This window comes from Nicotiana tabacum, chromosome 16, assembly GCF_000715075.1.
Source record: "Nicotiana tabacum cultivar K326 chromosome 16, ASM71507v2, whole genome shotgun sequence".
Classification (NCBI taxonomy): Eukaryota; Viridiplantae; Streptophyta; class Magnoliopsida; order Solanales; family Solanaceae; genus Nicotiana; species Nicotiana tabacum.
This window is the reverse complement of record NC_134095.1, coordinates 145,230,206-145,250,998: the sequence shown is the minus strand read 5'-3', so window position 1 is coordinate 145,250,998 and position 20,793 is coordinate 145,230,206. Positions and strand designations below refer to the sequence as shown.

General features: G+C 35.2%; 2 protein-coding genes across 2 annotated transcripts; one reads left to right on the top strand and one right to left on the bottom strand.

Moving 5' to 3' along the window:
* Positions 1-2,063: 2,063 nt before the first annotated feature.
* On the top strand, positions 2,064-11,180 carry LOC107789025 (plant UBX domain-containing protein 7-like). The gene is made up of 10 exons (XM_016610793.2): positions 2,064-2,368; positions 3,970-4,094; positions 4,207-4,320; positions 6,322-6,517; positions 7,808-7,885; positions 8,001-8,069; positions 9,262-9,405; positions 9,527-9,635; positions 10,095-10,357; positions 10,726-11,180. The coding sequence occupies exons 1-10, from the start codon at positions 2,267-2,269 to the stop codon at positions 10,888-10,890; spliced, it is 1,365 nt and encodes a 454-aa protein (XP_016466279.1). The 5' UTR covers positions 2,064-2,266; the 3' UTR covers positions 10,891-11,180.
* Positions 11,181-11,936: 756 nt separating this feature from the next.
* LOC107789024 (outer envelope pore protein 37, chloroplastic-like) lies at positions 11,937-20,404 on the bottom strand. Its single transcript, XM_016610792.2, has 6 exons — positions 19,826-20,404; positions 16,223-16,312; positions 15,299-15,481; positions 14,278-14,372; positions 13,257-13,377; positions 11,937-12,305 (listed from the first exon to the last, which is right to left on the bottom strand). Exons 1-6 carry the CDS (start codon positions 20,216-20,218, stop codon positions 12,174-12,176), a joined length of 1,014 nt encoding a protein of 337 aa, XP_016466278.2. The 5' UTR covers positions 20,219-20,404; the 3' UTR covers positions 11,937-12,173.
* Between the last annotated feature and the right edge of the window lie 389 nt (positions 20,405-20,793).

Genomic DNA, 20,793 nt, shown 5'->3' with positions numbered 1-20,793 from the left:
GGTCAATTACTGATGTAGGGCTTTATCTGCTGGATATTATTATATCTTCCATCTTTTTCGTACTTCCTATATTTCTTATACTGTTGTTATTTTTATTTTATGTTATGGTATGTTATTTTATTTTATTTTATGTTATTTTATTATGAATCTATGGATAGTACTAATATATCGTCTCTTGTCGCTTTCTTGTGCCGAGGGTCTCCTGGAAACAGCCTCTCTGCCCCTCGGGGTAGGGGTAAGGTCTGCGTACCTATTATCCTCCCCAGACCCCACAAGTGGGATTATCATGGGTTGTTGTTGTTGTTGTTGTTGTTGTTGTTGTTGTTGTTGTTGTTGTTGTTGTTGTTGTTGTTGTTGTTGTTATTCAAGCCTAAGAACTCCAAGAACTCTTAAATTATGCTTTCGATCAAAAAGTCTATCAAATCTCGTCTGAATGACCTAAAATTTTGCACACACATCCCAAATGACACAACGAAGCTACTGTCACTCTAAGAATTCCATTCCGACCCCTATATCAAAATCTCACCTATCAACCGAAACCGCCAAAATATCAACTTCGCCAATTTAAGCCTAAATCTTCTCTACAACTCCAAAACCCATTCCGATCGCGCTCCTAAGTCACAAATCACCTCTCGAAGCTAACCGAACCATCAGAACTCACTTCCAAGTCTTCTAATACATAAGTCAACATCTGGTTGACTTTTCCAACTTAAGCCTTCTTAAAAGAGACTAAGTGTCTCATTTCTTACCAAATCCTCTCCAAACTCGAACTAATCAATCTGATCAAATAAAATACGGATAACGAAGCGTAAAGAAGCTAAAATAGGGGAAAACGGAGCGGTAACTTATGAGACGGCTGGCCGGATCGTCACAATAATAACAAACCAAATGATTTCCCACAAGTGAGGTCTGAGGAGGGTAAGATGTATGCAACTTTATCTCTATTTTGGGAGAGTAGAAAGGATGTTTTCGATAGACCCTCGGCTGGAGAAAGGATAAAAGAGGGAGTAATGGCAATAAGTAGGAACAACAACAAGATAAAAATAAGACCGAAGCCCAAAAAGCAGTTAAATTCTAAGTAATAATAACAATCTATGAATAAAGGATATCACACTAAAGCCAAAGCTAGTGAACTGAGTAAGACAAAGGAAAACGCTCGACTACCTACTAATTTTCTATAATCTTCGACCTATATACCCTCCTGTCAAGGGTCATGTCTTCAGTCAGCTCTAACTGCGTCATGTCCCGTTTAATCACCTCTCCCCAAGACTTCTTAGGCCTATCCCTACCCCTTGTGATACCCATCAAGGCTAACTTCTCGCACCTTCTAACTAGGAGTTTCTATGATTCTCCTCTTAACATGCCCGAACCATCTCAACCTCTGTGTTCCAAAACTTTCATATTTAATTTTTTTGGTAATAAACCAACGTGAGTGAAAATTGAAAATGAAAAAACAAAAGTTATATCTACAAACAATATTTTAGGTTGAAATTGAATACCAAAATTGACACTAGTATATATATCAAATTTAATACCGGCCCCCGACTTCCATTTTTCTATTTTTTACACTTCTGTTTGATATTTTACCCCTGTTTAAAATATATTCATATTTAAAATTGTGCTGACATGGATAACAATGCTCCTACAAATTTAGTGGGCGTTTGGACATAAGAATGGTAAAATTTCAAAGAAAGTGAAAAAAAATTTCAAGCGAAAATGGTATTTAAATTAGAGTTATGTTTGGACATGGATATAATTTTGGGTTGTTTTTGAAATTTTATGAGTAATCCGAGTGAAAATTTTGAAATATAGCTTTTTGGATTTTTTCAAATTTTCGAAAAATTTCAAAATGTATCTTCAATTGAAAATTAAAAATTTTATAAACAAATACTGATTTTGAAAAAAAAAAAAATATTTTTCGAAAAAAGAGGAAAAAATTTCTTATGTCCAAACGGGCTCTTAGAATGGATGGAAAAAAAAATTACAAGGGAGTTTTCTGTAATTAGAACAAATTCTGTGTAGGTATACGTAAATTTAAACATGATAATAATAATTTCTTTTCCGAGCCGAAGAAGGAACGAACAGACTCATATATCACCCCCCTCCCCCCTCCCCAACAAAAAAAAAAATAAAAAAATCCCACCTCCTCACCTTCTTCATAGATACTCAATCGGTTGCAGAAGAAATCTACAAAATTCATCAAAGTTAGGTTTTCCTTTTTCTCTTTCTAAAACTTAACAGCACGAAAATTGAAGGGAGAGAAGCAATGGACGGCGTAAGGTCTGCGACGGACCAGCAGATGTTAGTTTCGTCTTTCCTTGAAATCGCCGTCGGTCAAACCGCCGATACTGCCCGTCAGTTCCTTCAGGTTCTAAACATACCTTTTTTAATATTATAATGTATGTGTTTTACTTTATGTACAGTAGTAGTAGATCCATGATTTAAGTCTCGCCTATCTCGCATATGGTGTAGTTCGAGTTAAAGAGAGTAGTGCCCTAGCATAAATATATGTTAGTATCAAACTTTTTTCTACTAGTATATAAAAATAATCTTTTTTTTGCCCAACATTATCGTGTTGAGTTAAAATTAATATTTTTTGAGCTTTAATTTATGTTCTCGGTGATTTTAATTAAATCATATATATTAAAGATCCAAGCTTTATGATGAAGAATTTATTTACTTATTAAAAGAAAGAAAAAAGGTTTGAGCTTTGCACGGAAGGGTGTGGCCTAGCGGATAATAAAGTGACAGGTAAACCATGAGTTCTTAGGTTCAATTCCTAGCGAAGGCAAAAACACCAAGTGATTTCTTTGCATATACCTAAACCTTGGCGGGCAGAGTCACGCTGTACCTATGGTGGTGGGAGTATCAAGTATCTCATGAAATAGTCGAGATAAACCGACTTGGCTTGGACACCACCATCATAAACAAGATAAAAATATAAAAAATAGGAAAAATATTCGAGCTTTGTAGAGAAGAATGTTTGCTGTTAATGGCTCAGGAGTGACTCCATGATAGATTTACGGCACAAAAGATTAGCTTAAAATTGGACTGCAAATTGCTTTATTTTCGTTCTTGACCTGTAAGTATATGATGTGTTCCGTAAGGTATGTTTTTATTTTTGGATTAGATTGTGGCTTTAGGCTCGTAGAACTTGTTAATGAACAATGTTAATGGGTTGTGTATATACAGATTTGAGATTTGGAATAATAATTTAATGATCCTTCCATTTATAATAGCAATCGATGGATAAAGTTAGCAGCTTTTGGGCATGTACTAGTCGAAGGATGTATGTAGGTCGAGGTGCACACGGCCTTGGCTGGACATCATCGTTACGGAAAATAGAAGAATTAGCACCTTTGGGGCCTAGATTTTATGTTATGATGTATGCCCGGTATTACGTCCTACCTTTATCTTGTTATTACTAAAATATAAGATCCTGTCAATCTTGTGGAAGTTAAATGAATTTAGGGGTTTCCTTTTTTTTTTTTTGGCAAAGCATCTACAACTTTTAGGACAGAAAATAGATGGATGAGACTTGTATATTAGATCTGGTAAATTTGCTTACCGGTTCTATCAAATGAGCTCTTCCATTCAGTTGTACCTTCTGATTCTGTATCACAGTCAAATTAATTTCCTCAAGCTTTGGTGACAACTTAGTTTTGGATCTTTTAGTTGTTGGGGTATAAGAGACATTTATTTCATGTATTGGTAATAAGACGAGTCAATGGGTGGAAAAGTAAGCAGATAATGAAACGCCGAGTAGGTAGAGGGTTTTATTGCTATTGATGGCATTGTAGTTTGCTTGATTTGGCTATTTTGTTGGCTCTTGTTGCATCTTGTTTTCATCAGGGGCATATGCAGAACATTTATTTGTGGTCAATCGGAATTGATGATTTTTCTGCTTTTTGGTAATTTTTAGTGCCTAGTTACTATAAGGTGGAGATTGTAAATATTCTTTGTGCGCAGGCAACAAGCTGGAAGCTTGACGAAGCAATTCAGCTTTTCTACATCGGAAATGAGGCTGGGGCTGCTGCATCTTTTAATTCTCCAGAATTGGGAAATGATGCACTTCTTGGTGATCCGAGCTTGAGGTATTTTTTTATATAGATACACCCTGTGATCTTTCTATTTTAGTTATTCTTTTGTCCTTTTTAGTTTTTAATTACTTTCTCTATCTTTTTGCAATTCTTGTGTTTGTTCCAGTGGAGCTGTGAAGGACTTGGCAGACAACAGCTGGGGACAAGGCGATGGAGATGATATACGACCACCTTTACCTGTAAAAAGGGAAGTTCTTTATGACAATGCTGTACTATATGGGTATGCTATTCCACTTCTCATGCTTCTAAATCTACTCAATTGTCTATATGTGAGCCTTTTGTTTATGTTGTTTGCTCATTCTATTTCATTCTCATGTTTTTATTGGAGTTGGCACGGTCATTTTATGTGCTAGCAACTACCACTTTTAATTCCATGTGCTAGAAAATATGAAGATATGAAGTTTTAGGAAGCTGTAAAGTCAGTATACGTCCACTGGAGAAAACGTTTATCCTCACTGTAGGAGCAAGATGCTCTTTTTTAAGGTGCCCCCAAGGCTTAGTTCAAGTGGCAAAGGTTGAAGGACGTGTGACTTAGCCCTTAGGTCACAGGTTCAAGCCCTGTGTCATGCGAACTAAGCCTGGTGTAAGCGGAGAAGGGTAGATGGCATGCTCATTATCCCCGAGTTTCGAAGGCTGTAGTTGGTCCTAAGGTTGGCTGTAGATGAATTTCTCTCTCATAAAAAATGCTCTTTCTTAGTGCCTGGGCAAATTGATCAATATTTTGTTTGTTTTTCAATTTTTCTATGTTTGGGTTGAAGCAAGGGACTTGTTCATCCTCGTCAATCTTAGACTAGATTCTTCCTCTTCTTTTTGTCCTTATCCAAAAAAAAAAAAACCTGAAGACCTCTTTTATTGTTTTATGTCGGATTCGTTGGTGAACCCAAAAATGCTCGCCACCACTAAGGACTGAAATTCACTTCAGCGCCTAATGTTATTTGGCTAAGCATTGAAGAGTAAGAAGCTGTAATTAGCAATTACTTGATTCAAAACAGTTTCCTTTCAATGCTCCTAGTCCGCATAAAAGTCTACCAGGATCAGGGTCCTCAGGCACATGCTTACATTTTAGATTCAAAAGGGAGTAAGAGAGGAAGAAGAGAAATAGTGTTTGGTTAAGTTGTACTTTTTGTTATGTTCAATTTAAGTGTAAAGTTTAAAAATGCTTATGGGAAAACTGCAGTTTACAAAAAGTTTGATTTTGGAAATTGTTAAGCATAATAATTAAAAATGTTTTCTTATTATAAACAAAAATAAGTAAATTGAATCCAGACAAAGTCTTTGTTATTCTGTCTTAGAATTACTCTTTTTCTTCATATTTTTCCCGTCACACCAATTCTCTAGGTTTGATAGAGCAATCTTCCTCCCTTTATTGTTTCTGGCTTTAATATTTTGGATCTCCACTCCTCAAAAAATATTTTGGATCTCCACTCAACTTTTTGGGGTTAGGGGATATGGTTTCTTCCAGAAATTGTGTCTTCACTGTACATTCCAACACTCGTCAGCCACAACAAACTTGGAGATTTTAGGGTAACCTGGGGCTTTCCAACGTAGGAGAAGCATAAATCATTCACATCAAAAGGAAAAGCTCAAATTATTGTTATTCTACATATGGAAATAAGATGCATTTGCATAATAGAATTAGTCAAAATTACAATCAGTATCAGGCTGGTTGCATTAGTTCAGGATTTTACTTCTCTGCTTGTTGTGTTGCACAAGAATTGTTATAAATTCCTGTCTTATGTGAGGCATCATAGAGTTTCTCATAAAAATATATCCAGGCGAAAATGTGTTTCCTCATTATAATAGATATCTAGCACTCAGAATAATTGATGCTACTCATAAATTTAGACCTACTGTGGTCCTCTTCTTCCTCTTCATGTCTTTCTCTTTTCATTATTATTGTTGTGATGCAGCCAAGTTGTACTATGAACTGTATTCATTGTTCTCTCAGTGCAAACAACTCAACTATCTTCCTTTTTCACAAATGGTACAGCTCTTTCTTTCCATTTTTTGCAGTATCTGGAGTGCGAATGCATGATGTATATGCACTTAGATATCAAAACTTGCTAATTGACTGTCTTGACAAAGAATACTAGCGATTGTGTGCATAGCTAATCTGTACTATTTTGCCATTTTCATTTTCTAATTTTCTTCTAAAGGATGTTTTCCCCCTTTCATTTGTACCCTTATTTTGTTGAATTGATTTTCTTGTGTTGTTCTTTAGTTCATCAGGAGTGGGAGGTTCATCACGTGAACCTCGATTAGTAGTTCCCTTCCGCAATTTTGAGGAGGAAATGAAGCGTCCTGGAGTTTGGGAGGCAGAGAAACGTTCTATTTCTACAGCAGATGCTGCTCAAGACAATCTTGCTTCTTTGTATCGTCCTCCTTTTGCCTTGATGTACCATGGGCCTTTTGAGAAGGTAAATGGACCTTACCGGAAAGATTTGTTGCTCAGTTTCTTGCTTCACTAAGTACTTTATTTGTTTTCTGTGGTGATTTACCTCGCTCTTGTTGCTCTTGCGAGGATTTTTCTTGATAATACTTTTAAAATTTATGCAGTCTGTGTTCTGGCAACTAGTGAGTAGAGAGGTTGCAAATTTATATGTTAACCAAAGAACCTTATTATTTTGTGGCATTTCAAAAGTCAAAACTAAGTAACAAAAAGTTATTCCCTTCACAACTTATGATGATGTTTGGTTACCTGTGTTCCTTTGATTAAGTAGAGGGTTAACAAAGTAAATTGAATTTTGTTGGATTTGGTTTTTCGTTGATGTTAGACGTAAACTTTTCTTCTTCTTATTGTATTTGCTTCTACCACTGCTTACTTACTTTTTGTCTTATCCTTGTTGCCATATTCTTTTACTAGTGATATCATGGGTCAATGGGTGCCTTTCTTTTATTCTGTTTTTTGGTTGAGTAAAGAGTATTTGCAATAATAACGAAAAATACAACCATAAACCTTATACTTGTGTTCCTTTGATTAAGTAGAGGGTTAACAAAGTAAATTGAATTTTGTTGGATTTGGTTTTTCGTTGATGTTAGACGTAAACTTTTCTTCTTCTTATTGTATTTGCTTCTACCACTGCTTACTTACTTTTTGTCTTATCCTAGTTGCCATATTCTTTTACTAGTGATATCATGGATCAGTGGGTGCCTTTCTTTTATTCTGTTTTTTGGTTGGGTAAAGAGTATTTGCATTAATAACGAAAAACACAACCATAAACCTTTCTTTATCAACTAAAAAAAAAAAAACGAAAAACACAACCCATATACTATAGATAATAATGTAGGAAGTCTTACAAAAAAAAAGTGTCTGTCCACAAACAGCTGCCTACTATCTGTACGAATGGGGATATTTTGAAGCTTCAAAAATAGAGAAAGTAGGATACTGCTCGGATCTATGAAATGGGATAATTTGTTCCTTTTAAAAGGACAAGTGAGTTGAATAGCAATCTCTATTAATGTTCTGGAGGCCTAATACTAGTTTAGTGTATTGAGTTGATTCTTAACCCATTGGTTTTATGCCTATCAAGCTGGTTGTTCTAAACTGTGGAAAAAAGCAAAATCTTGTGATCTATGGTTGCTTGTCACCTTTTAACCCAGTTACTTGGATCGTACTTCATTGTGATGCTTTTACTAACTGGAGTACATAACCTATGTTGCTGTCTTCCTTGGTGGATACTGTTTCCCTGAATAATCTGTAATTGCAGGCGAAAGATGCTGCTAGAGCGCAGAACAAATGGCTCTTGGTGAATATGCAATCCACGCGAGAATTCAGCTCACATATGGTATGTCTCTTCACATCTCCCCCTTTAACTAAATATATTGGGGACATAGAAGCTGACACAATATGTCTTTTCCTTGTTATGTTCTCGACTCACTTTTGTGAACCTGCTTTTGAAGCTTAACCGAGACACTTGGGCTAATGAGGCTGTTGCTCAGACTATCAAAAGCAACTTCATCTTCTGGCAGGTTGGTGCTACTTTTTTCTTTCTTTTAAACTAGTTCTATAGTCAGAGTTGCATGCAGTTTACCTGTGTGTCTCAACTTTTATTTGTTTATATTAATCAAGGACTTGTTTCATTGGCTCTTTACCAGTTATGGTTCTCTACACATGACGCTGACCTTTTGACAATGTTGCCATTATGTGTAACTAGTTTATTTGCTAGATATATCCTCCAGAGGTCACTAAATTTGTTAGAATTACTTGTGCTGAAATCTGGTAGAAATTTGGCTCTGTTTGTTGTCATTTTAGACGACTTGAATTGAATCTTCTGGTCTTGAAAGAAAGAAGAAGAATAAGAGACTATATGGCTACTTTTACACGTAATGCCAATGTGACTGACCAAAGTGCCAGGTTTTGTCTGTCCATTCTAAGTTTGAAATACGTGAGCTTCTTTAGCCTTGAGCTTGGACAGGGAAAGAAAGCAAGGAAAAAATATGGTTCTGCACTCACTCAAAGGAACACATGGCATGCAGTCCTTATACTTCTGAAGGTGCCTGCGTGAATGGTTGTAATTAGATGGCACAATCCCAAATACATCTGTGACAACTTTGATGTCGTAAGCTAGCAGTTAGAAAGAAGACCACCAATGGGTATATAAGTTGATGTTAGTCTGCTTTCCAAGTTAAACCTTAATGGACTAGCCTACATGGTAAGATCGAAGAGTCGGAGTTTTTTAGAGAACTTGAAAATAGTTATTAGTATGAGTAACTTTGTCTTGATCGACTAAATGGAGTAAAGAACCTATGAACTTATTCATTCAGAGGACAAAGTTTCAATTAATATATCCATGCTGCACATCTGGCTGATAGAATTTTGTCACAATCTTGGATTCATACTTGAAAGAGCTGATGGGGGAACCAGAGTACTATGTGGAAAATGTAAAAATAACAGAAAGGATAAAGCAGGCTGTCTCCTTTGTTCTATTTCGGGGTGATTTTGTGGAGGGGTTACTAAATTACTATCATTTTACTGGATGTCCCAGAGGGACTAAATTACTCTATCGTTTTATTGGCTGCATGATTCTGAAAGGAGTTGCTTGGTGACTTCTGTGTTTTTCCCTTTTTTTTTTTTTTTTTGGTCCGAGTCAAGATTGGTTAAAAACTCTTAGAATCTCTTTTGTGCTTCACTCACTGTTCTTTTTTGCTTGTTTACATGCAGGTGTATGATGATACTGAGGAGGGCAGCAAAGTTTGCACTTACTACAAGTTAGATTCTATGCCTGTCGTATTGGTACTTGATCCTATAACAGGTCAGAAGATGCGTTCTTGGCGTGGAATGGTTCAGCCAGAAACTTTGCTAGAGGTTTGTTGTTGTTCCTTTACCTTGTTAAGTTTGCCTACATAACTTGTAGGACTTGAGTAACTTTTTGTGTTTACAACATCTATTATAACTGAAGGGAACTGATATATCGTGTGCTATGCAGGATCTCATATCTTTCATGGATGCTAGCCCCTCAGAATATCATGTTAATCTTTCTCATAAACGACCAAGAGAAACTCCTCAGGCACCACCTCGTCAACCTCAACCTCAGAGTAAGTTTAATGTTTTTAATGCTTTTACCTCAGAGTAAGTTTAATGTTTTTAATGCTGTTTAGTCTCTCTGCTTTTTGACACTACCTGGGGAGAGGGGGGGGGGGGAGACAAAGAAAAAGGTTTTGGTGTTTTTGCAAGAGCTGTATATTATAGAGGCCAAATGAAACTCTTCAGTGAGGTGACACTCCAGATTCATAATGTGGCCTCAAAACACAGATCACAGCAGTTTTCAAAGTCTCTATCTCTTTCATCTTGATTTAAAACTTATCGTGCAATGAGTTGCGCCTGCGGTCCACCTTAGCCAAACACGTCTCCATTTTGACCAACTACAATATTGAGCATGTCTCAACGCCACCTCCACCCAATGAAAAGTAGAAAAGAAAATAGTAAACATACTGAGTCAGATGACCTACCAAATACAGATTGAACCTCATTTATAAGGCTTTGTTATGTGCAAGATGAAATTGGAGAAGAGGACGAAGAACTACAACGAGCATTGGCAGCCTCTATGGAAGGCATAGAAGATCCTGGTGCAGTTGCCTCTAAAGAAACTAATGAAGCCAATAATGATGGAGAAGAGAAGCACTTGATAAAGAAGCCTTCTTATCCTCCTTTACCTGAAGAATCCAAGGGCGACAGGGCCCTCCTCTGCAGAGTTGCAATTCGCTTTCCTGATGGTCGTAGGCTTCAAAGGAATTTCTTACGATCTGACTCAATTAAGGTAAAGCTTTATTTCATTTTTCTGTTCTATAGAGTTGATGCGTCTCAAGCTTGAGTTGTGGTTTATTCTGACGTAATCTTCCAGAATCCAGTCTTGTAGGTTAACATGTCAACTTCTCCCCTTTGATATGAAAATGCTCTTGGCATATAGAGTTATAAATTCTCCTTAAATAATAATGCATAAGATACTTCCATTAAGAGAAGTCAACTCTCCTTAGCTCACTTTGATACAACTTCTTTGTTAGATTTAATGTTATCTACATAAAGAAAAGTGAACTTCACCTGATAATGGCACAACATTCTTTTGCCTGTATGATTATTTGGGAGTCGTTGGAATGCAGCTGGCTTATTTGTCTTTTTTCTTTTCAGCTGCTATGGTCCTTCTGTTCTACTCAGCTTGAGGAAGCCGAGACGAGGCCATTTCGATTCACACAAGCTATCCCAGGCGCATCGAAGTTTTTGGAGTATGATAACAACATAACCTTTGAGGAATCAGGTCTTGCCAATTCTATTATTTCATTCACTTGGGAGTGAAGCGGTGGATTTACATAATGATGTAAATCTGACACTTTATTTATAACTACTGGGCAAGGATGTCGATCAAAGATCCTACTGGTCGAGTGCTTTCTGCCTTTTCTACTTATCAACAAAAAAAAAAAAAAACCTTTTTGCCTTTTTTTTTTTTGCCGTTATTTTGCCTTAAATTATAGTATCTTGGCTTTGGAAGTTGTATAAGATGCTATTAAAGTCTGTACATTTTGCTAAACATGTACATAATTATGATGAGTTCTTGGTGAATAATTATAAGTATCTGAGCTTTGCAATTTGGTTCTCCTCATTTCACTTTCTTCCTATTAAACGGACAAGTGGGAAAACTTGACTTTCTTCAAATTTATTGTGACAATAAAAGGCCCCTGGTTTAGTTTCAGGATCTTATTTCCTTATGTGTTTGGTTTTGTTTTGTCTTCTTTCTTTTAGGGTATAATCATCTAGCATTTGGAATTCACTTGTCCGACTAACTCAGATTTACAATTCATTTAATGGAGATTTGATCCGTATCAGGATCTTATTTCCTTATGTGTTTGGTTTTGTTTTTTTTCTTCTTGTCCGACTAATTCAGATTTACAATTCATTTAATGGAGATTTGATCCGTATTAAGTTTTTTCATTCTCGGGGATTGAATTTGAAACCTTTGGTTAAGTTGGGGGATCCCAATCATACCAAACACATCCTATGATGGTATTGGCTTCACTTTTACAAGAAAAATCGTAACTTATGGAAAAGAAATTAGTAACAAAATGTTTTTCTACCCTACTCAATCTTAGAAGTTAATATCACGAATATTAGTCTGATAGTCCAAATTCATCAATATGTTAGACGACAATGTTATGCACTAATTGAAGTATGACGAAAGACAACAGATTGTGAGAATTCAATTTATAAAAAAATAATTCCAAAGTAACCAGTCTCTTTCTTGTTGAACATTTTAAGATTGCCCAACTCACAGAAGCTAGAACACGGGGCTCAAATTTTTCCCGTAGCTGGTGAGATAAAGTTCAATATTGGTTTAGCGAAAAATATGGCAGAAAATTTAACATGACATTCTCATTCAGCTGAAAGATGGGAGGTTTATTGAGTGCAACATGATTGAGTTAAAAGATATTTTCAAGCTTTACATGCTTTGTAAAGAGAGAAAAAGAACACTTGCTAGGAAAGGCTCAGAATTTGTGACAGCTAAAGAAACATCCATATTTCCACGGTAAACAATTACTATCTCATTACAGCAAAGGTAACAGAGGATTCTTAGTATTATATCATCATATATCCCACCTCTTCTTCACACGGAACATCAAAGATGAAGATGTAATGTCATCTTGAGGTACTTGAAGCATAAATTGAACTTTCATCTTCAACGGAGCTGTCTTCGCTTTTCCAGCTTCCTCGCCAGCCTAACAAAAAAAATGTGGCAGGAGTAGATGCTATTATTATGTATCATAACTTAGTAGTTTTGTTTTTCACAAGCAGGAAAAGCATTTAGCACAACACACGATTTCCCATATAATCCCATAAGATTAATAGATATCTTTAGGCAGAGGCGGATCCAGGATTTTAAGTTTATGGGTTCCTGTCGCAATTTCAAATTAATATACAATAATAACTGGGTTCACAAATAAATATTTATAGATATTTAATAAATTTTTTAACAAAATACAGGGTCTACGTAAAAGTTACTGGGTTCCTGGGAACCCGTATACTGCACGCTAGATCTGCCCGTCTTTAGGCTATGAGAATTAGTGCACAACATCGTCAAAATCGCTTTCTGTTTCCTTTTCCTTACTTCCTGTCATCATGGTCCAGTTTTTATCAACGTAAATCAAGAGAAAATGTTCAATCACCAAGATTGGGCGCTCATATCAGTAATGTAGCACGAACGAAAATAACACTACTAGAAGATTGCCTTTGCTAGCAAACCGTCCTAGCATAAAAATCTTTGAAAGCTCTCAACCCTGCTGCTCATTGCAATAGACTTATTGTTGAAAAAGAAAAAAAACCTTTGTTCCAATAGAGATTTTCTATTGGGTTTGTTTGCATAAAAGAGAAAGAGACCTTCCTTTTGATTGTTTCTATCTTTAGTTAAATCGTCTCCTCTAGCCATAGAAAAATACTTATTTAAAAACGCAAGAAGTAGTTACTTCAATTAAAAAGGCATACAAAACTTTTTAAAAAAAAAAAAAAAGCAATGGGAAAAAACACATCAAAGCTATCAATATACTTGGAGATCTCAGAGAAAAAAATTAAGTAATTGAAGATAACTACTAAGCAAATTAAAGTAGCATAACAATCAAAGCTGAAAAGCAGTTTGTTCCTATTTGCCATGAAAGGAAGCACCAATAACTTACCCATAGAGATGCCCAACCAAGTCGCACTTCTGAATCATAACCAGCTTTGAACTTGAAGTCTTTTCCAATATTGTGCTTATAAACTGTGCTCCAGTAGTTCGTGTCCAAATTATACCAGTAGCTGAACCCAGATCAAAAGATATCAATAGAGAAGCATCCACTTAATCACAAAAAATGGCTGGAAATCTTGTAGTTAAAAGTAAAAACATTAATAAATACAAATAAATATTGCATCTGTGCAAGTTTCATAATACAGCCGCTACAATATTCAAGGATATGCATTTGTAATCATGAAAAGTACTTTTAATCATGGATTAATATTTTCCATATTAACAAAAAATATATTATTATTTCCAGATGAAGCTCTATAGATCAGTCCTTATAACAAGCAGTTCCCACCTTTTTGGGTGTATTTAGGAAATGACAGATTAGGTATCTAGACTCCTGCATCATAATATCACCGTATGATTTCTAAATTAAGAGTGACATCTAACATATAGTACATTCTATGACATTCATAACTTCAAGCAGTTCAGTCTATTGAACCTAAATATGTAATTTTGTATCATGGATCAGTATTTTCCATATTAACAAAAAGCGTATTATTATTTCCAGATGAAGCTCTATAGTTCAGGCCATATATACAAGCAGTTCCCATCTTTTTGGTACATTTAGAAAATGACAGAATCAGTAACAAAATTCCTGCAGCATGATATCACTGTATGATTTCTAATCAAACAACAACAAAAAATCCAGTGTAATCCCACAAGTGGGGTCTGAGAAGGGTAGTGTGTACGCATACCTTACCCCCACCTTGAGAAGGTAGAGAGGTTGTTTCCGGTAGACATGATTTCTAATCAAACAGTGACATATAATATCGTATGACATGCTAACTTCAAGCAGCTCAGTCGACTGAAGCTAGATATTTTCTCATATTATATGCTTTTGCATAAGAAATCAAAAAAATTGAACCTCAGAAACATTATGTTAAAAGGAGGTCAAATGAAGATAGAGGCTCCACCTCAACTTGTCCGAAGGACCAAATCGACGCTTGAAGGCAAATGACATTGCATTTGAAGGCAAGGAAATGCTGGGAATAAATGCCATTTGCTCATCCTGCAAGATAGGAATGGTCAACTCCAAATACAGATCCAAATGTAGACATAAATATTCCTAACCACGTGGATTATGGGATCAGATGCTGCAAGTTCTAAAATATTTTTTGATGTGAGTTCCAGATATACGGACACATGAAAGCACAGGAGGACCCAACTGAATCGAAATGAATGTGCAATCCTATTCAAAGAGAACGAAATGGAAAAAAATTTCAGACAATACATAAATGAAGCAATAGTGGATCAATAATTCCACAATACCATGCACAGAGCACATTTTTCAAGTTCAAGCTCCACAGCAGATCCAGAAGATGATGTGATTCACAGCATAAGTTTGAGCGGAAAATATTGTTATCTCAGATATTATTAATATCTACCACAGATTTATCCATATGAGAAGGGAAAAACAGATAAATGGCAATGAGAATTCAAAGGATTGCTTTGCCGCTCTAGGCATCTAGTACAATTCTCTTTTCACCCTATTATCTATTTCATTTTTTTCTTTTTCTTTCTATTAAACCCATCTGTTACTCAATACAATATAACATTAAGGTGAACCATATGAAGCAAATCCTTCACACGCACTGGAACATAAGACAAATTTAGCCTTGTCACACAATGTTTCACTGAACTTGCTTCACTTCACATGTTCAGCCTAATAAATATGCTTCATGTGCTACTCCCTTCAAGGGCAATAGGCCCCCTTTATATATCAACAAGAGAGAGAGAGAGAGAGAGAGAGAGAGAGAGAGAGAGAGAGAGACCACGCATTTCATGGGGTGTACAGTCAAATGCCAAATGATATAAAACAGTGACCAGCCACTTAACAGCCAAGAAAGAACTCAAGAAAAGAATAAAGGACTAAACATCTGCAATCCAGTAAAACTAGGGTCAAAACAATATGAATAGTTATTGAAAAGAAACTACCTTATAGCAGTATCTCAGATCCAAAGTTTCATCGCTGTATTTTGCAGTACAAACTCCATTCAGGATATTGCCTTTGAGGATTCCATTGACTGACAGTATTCTCTTTGCTTGCTCCTCCTCCTCCTCCTCTTCTTTCTCCTGTAGTGAAACTTCACCCAGAGGAAATTTGACGGTTGCTCTTGGCTGCAGCAGGATGATTAAAAAATGAATTAAGGGAAAAAAGTACATACTGTGTAACAAAGCACAGGTATATAGAGCCACCCCTCAGATGCCACAGTAATTGTCAGACACAAGATGCTAATTGCATCCCGAAAATCTAAGCTTTCTTCTCACTGCCCCAGCAGGAAGGTAAGATTTTTTGTATAGCACAAGAATTTGTATGCAACTGACATATTAAACTTCCTGTGCACAAAGCCTTAGCATGCCATAAAAGATACAACAGAGAAACAGAAGATGATAAGAATCTCACAACAATTAGCACACCTAGCATCAGAAATTGTTCCCAATTTATTCTTTTCTTTTTTTCTTCTTCTTTAACACATCAACGTTCATTTAGTTGTTTGTCATCCAAGAATAATATAATTTCTTTAGCTTAGCGATGTGGGGTGGACGAAAGGAACAAGAAAAGGGAGCTCTTGTTAGGTGTAGTTAAACCTAAAACAATAATAGAAATCTTGAAAAAAAAAATCTACCAGTGAATGAAGTGCCGATCCATATGTTCGGACACATGCTTAACAAGTATTATAAAAGAAGCTGCAAGTACTGTATGTTCAAATATTACATTCCCTATAATCTTCTCAAAGGTCAACCAGGAACCATATTCAATACTATAAAGCCAGTGTGTTGATAATATCTTAAACAGCACTTTTCTCAAAGATAACCACGAATCCAAATAAAATACTGTACATAGAGATTCGGTCTTACCATGCCAATTGATGGATAAGCAGATGACAACTCAAACTTGTAAGCTGGACCCGCCAGATCAGCTACCATTGCCAGTTCTCCTTGTTGTGACTAGTAGTATGACCAAAAGAAATGTAAGATTCGTATAGTGCACATACAGCATGTATACAGAAACAATCATATTACATCCTGGAGTAGATAGGAATATGGAGACTGAAGCAACATCAGAAAGTACTCAAAGAGTCCACATGAATTCTAAAAAACTAGAGTTCCATTATAATTGTGCAATATTGGTGTACAATAACTTGCTCATAACTTCAGCACAAATTTCATAAGCTTCACAACAGGATCCCACCTTAAAGAGAGCACAAAAAGCATGTGCATCTCTATAAGTGCCAAGTTATCTACCTCCTCCGACCATTTAGTGTGATGGCGTACGACCGGATATGGGAGTTTAAGTTGTAAATTTACCTTATATATTGAATTGGTAAGAGTAGAAGAAAATGTTAAGGTAATGGTTGAAAGTTACTTTATTTAGAGAAAACATCACATCGGATCAGATTTTAAAATTTCAATATTTAAATGCATTTGAATTCTTGAAAGTTGTGAAAGTCATAGAGAAAATATTATTAGTGGAATGATGTCATATTATGGAATATCCCAAAATTGAAGAATGACATATAAAACAAAGGAAGCATTAGTTTTTCAATGGAAAAGTGGGATAGTTCCTCCATTTTCCATCCATTAAGTTATTTTTCAACGTCACTTCCCTAAATAATTTTCCGTTCCTTCAGTACCTGTATCATCGTTCCTTAAGTTAAATGAATAACAAATTAAAAATGAGTTACAGAAAAAAAAAAAAAAGATGATCAATAGACACAGTTTCTAGACTGTTCAAAGCTTGTGCCAGCTAGGAAATAGGAATAGGTGAGACCATGCAGAGTTGGTGCCAACAGGTCCTATGGTAGTGCAAGCGGGGGATTTTGGCAAGTCTCCCGCTTCGCATTCATACACAAACCTAGAAGCCAAAACACATGTACTCTATCTATCCAATTTTATATGACTATTACTGTTTAAGGAGTTAAACAATGTTTCTTTTACTACTCTTTTCTGAAATATTTCCTAAATAATTTAATTATAAGAAATTATGACTTACATTACTTTTTAGGTAAGTTTCAAATATGTAAGTTATAAAATATTAAGAAATTGATATAGAATTAACCCGAAATTGGAACCGTTGCATTGTATCATAAATTTCAAAAATATTGATAATCGCTATCCAAATACACAAGGAAACAAGAGACTAGGGAGTTAGAACTTTGAATATAGATGATGAAATCTACATATATATATTGTATACACACACACACTGTAGAATGAAGTATCACATGTGTGGGGATATATATGTGTATGTGTGTGTATAACTATATATATATACACAAGACAGATACACACACCAAAAAAAAAAAATCTGCCGATACCAGAACACTATCATTCGTTTTGGAATAGAGAAAGAACAAAAATTAGTCAAATAAAGGTTAAACTGCATAGTGCATTGAATACAAAACTTCTGCTTAAATCACCTTTTGGCTTGTTTTGGTGTTAGAAAAACTTAAAAAGTGCTTGTGAGCCGAGTTCTTTTAAGCCAAAACAAGCCAAAAGCCCTAAGTTGGCTCCCGCAACTTATAATTTTTGCTTAAAAGCACTGGGAATTGACCAAGTAATTTTCAATATTGTCTGTTACATTTTTTTGATAAGCCCCAAACTACCCTTGCCATTTTAAAAGCCCTTACACATTTTTTTTCCTTCCTCACTCTCTCGTTGCCGGTTCCTCTCAACCATAGCTTCATCATCAGCTTTCTGAAACTTCTCTCAATATTCAAAATCCAAAGCATAAGAAAACTAAAGCAGGCTAGGAAGTAGGTATTATAGCAGTGTATTGTTTTCACAAGTGCAATTCAAGTTTCATATACTTCTCTTTGCAAAACGAGTACTATTTCTTTACGATGGAAATAGAAAATTCTTTTTATATGCAGAATCGATTCCCACTTGCAAGGTGCAGAATCAAGTCCCGTCGAATCAGGTTTTTCACAAATGCAGCATTTTACATGGTTCTTTGATTTTGAAAAATAATTAAACATTGAAATTTCTTTTATGATAAAACATCTGTCACTTTATTTACTTTTTGGGTAATTTCTATATGAATTATTTACACTATCTAAGTAAGTTTTTTATTTACAAATTTTACTCAAATCATTAATTAGAATTTGTCTTTTAAATATATAATTCATATTTATTAGGATAATCTTATCTAGTCAATTTATAACTTAAAGTGAATTGATACACAAATTAATTAGTTTTTGAATTAATTAAAATTCAAAAATAATGCACCAATAAGCTTATGTTTAGTTCTAACAGCTTTAAGGGCCTTTTCAGTCAAAAGACAGAAAAAGTGTTTATCAAACATATCACAAATTATTTTCAGTTTTAACACTTTTATCAAACATGTAATTGCTTATTCAAAAATTCAGCTCCAGCACATAAAAAGTGCTTTTCAGCACTTGATGCTTAAAGCTGCTTAAATTCAACTTATCCAAGCAGGCTCATATACACCCTTACCGTACCCGCAACAAATGTTCAGTAAAGTTCAAAGCATAAAGTGCAAACCATAATTTAAGGAGCATTGATACTATTTAGGATTGGGAAGTCAAGCAATGTACTCTTTGATTACAATTTTCCAAAGTTCCCCAAATATTTTTAATTATAAAATCACGACTATAGTGCCTTTTCAGTAAACTTACTTTTCAAAAATAATGAGAACCCATATCCCATTTGCACTGAAAATTAGAAAATGAAACCCTCCAAACCTACCCATCATTCTTTTTGAACGAAGGGAGTATAAAACTTAACCAAATTAAGGTCAAATTTCATTGAATACGATTTGAGTTTAACTAATATCTACCGACGGTGTAAAGCATATTTACACTAGCAGGTCACATATACATGTTGTAGCATGTGACCTGCCATATTTTCAAGATTATAAATTCTCATATCAAAACTTTTGATATGGAGGGTTACATGTAGACATCTTTTGGATGACCTGATAGTGTAAAAATTTAACTCAATACAAAATTCCATATCAAAATACAAACACCCTTACTCAGTACTTACAACAAGTGTTACATAAAGCAATATTACACCATCAGGTCACTTATACCTGTTGTAGAAGGTGACTTGCCCTATTTTTTGAGATTACAAATTCTACTTTTTTTTATGGAGTGTTACCTGTAGATATCTTTTGGTGACCTAATAGTGTAAAAATTTTCTTACACTATCGGTGTATACAAATTAAACTGAAAACAAAAATCCATATCAAAATGGATTTAAGTTCTATACACTAACAGTTTAAACACTGACATAAAAGGTTAGTCACCATTTTTATCATACTACCAATTAACGCTTATCAAGAAATTACCTCTAATTACCTAATAAGTGACTTGATAGTGTGAATACCAATAAGTACATACTCTACATTGCATAAAACTTAATATCTATCAGAATACGAACACAATTACTTAGTACTCACAACAAGAAGTAATATAAAGCTGTAAATAAAGTTCACACCTTTACATCATGAGCAGCTTTAAACTGCAAACCAGGAGCCACACCAAATGAAGCATTAACAAGAGCATTCTTCTCTTCAATGTCATACTGAAGTGACAAATATTTCGTAGATAACGCCAATTGCGGGTCCGATATTTCTCCCTTACCGTTATTCTGAAACGATAACTTCAATTTCGCAAAACTATCAAGCACTTTGCATGAAATCCTGTGGAAGAATACAGAGCTGTCGCTGTCAAATTCAGTAGTTACTCTTATCTTTGGCCGTTGCCGGAGCCATATCGGTCTGCTGCCGGCAGTCGCCGGCGGTGATTCCGGTGGAGTTGAGGGCGGTGCTGATACAATTAAGGAGTTAGGGTTTGGTGGAGACTTCAATTCCAATTCGGATTCTGCCATTAGAAAATGAGATTGTGTATAAAATTTGTGTAAATGTATAGTAGTGTGGTTATAAATATTAGTATAGATATTCTTTTGTATGGGGGAGGCGGAGGCGGGGGTAGTTGGTCTTGTTTTTAGGCGGAAATATATATGAAGATTCGATTCTATTTATCCTTTGTATGGGAAGAAGGGATGGCAAGGACAGGGAAAATAAAAGAAGGTACCAACACGTCTTATAGCCCGTTTGGTAAAAATAAGATGTAAAAATCAAAATATTTTTCTCAAAAATATTTTGGCGAGAAATAATTTGTGTTTGACTAATTAATTTGAAAAGTACTTTTGAGCAGCAATTAGTGTTTGACCAAATTTTAAAAAACTCTTTCTAAGTGTATTTTTCTCAAAAGTACTTCTCAAAAAAGTATTTTTGGAGAGAAACTACTTTTGTTTGCTTCTCCTCAAAAACACTTTTTTTCCTTCCAGAAGCTTGGCCAAACACCTCAAATTAAGGCCAAAAGTGCTTTTGACAAAAAAAAAAACACTTTTGACCAAAAATAAACTTGGCCAAACAGACTATTAGTCCCAAACAAATGGGG

Coding starts and splice junctions, on each gene's coding strand:
- LOC107789025 (XM_016610793.2), top strand. CDS start 2,267: ATGGACGGCGTAAGGTCTGCGACGGACCAGCAGATGTTAGTTTCGTCT. Junction 7,886..8,000: donor GAGAATTCAGCTCACATATG/GTATGTCTCTTC, acceptor CTGCTTTTGAAG/CTTAACCGAGACACTTGGGC. Junction 9,406..9,526: donor AGCCAGAAACTTTGCTAGAG/GTTTGTTGTTGT, acceptor TGTGCTATGCAG/GATCTCATATCTTTCATGGA.
- LOC107789024 (XM_016610792.2), bottom strand. CDS start 20,218: ATGGCAGAATCCGAATTGGAATTGAAGTCTCCACCAAACCCTAACTCC. Junction 16,313..19,825: donor AAGCTGCTCATGATGTAAAG/GTGTGAACTTTA, acceptor TCATACTACTAG/TCACAACAAGGAGAACTGGC. Junction 15,482..16,222: donor CTTATCCATCAATTGGCATG/GTAAGACCGAAT, acceptor ATCCTGCTGCAG/CCAAGAGCAACCGTCAAATT.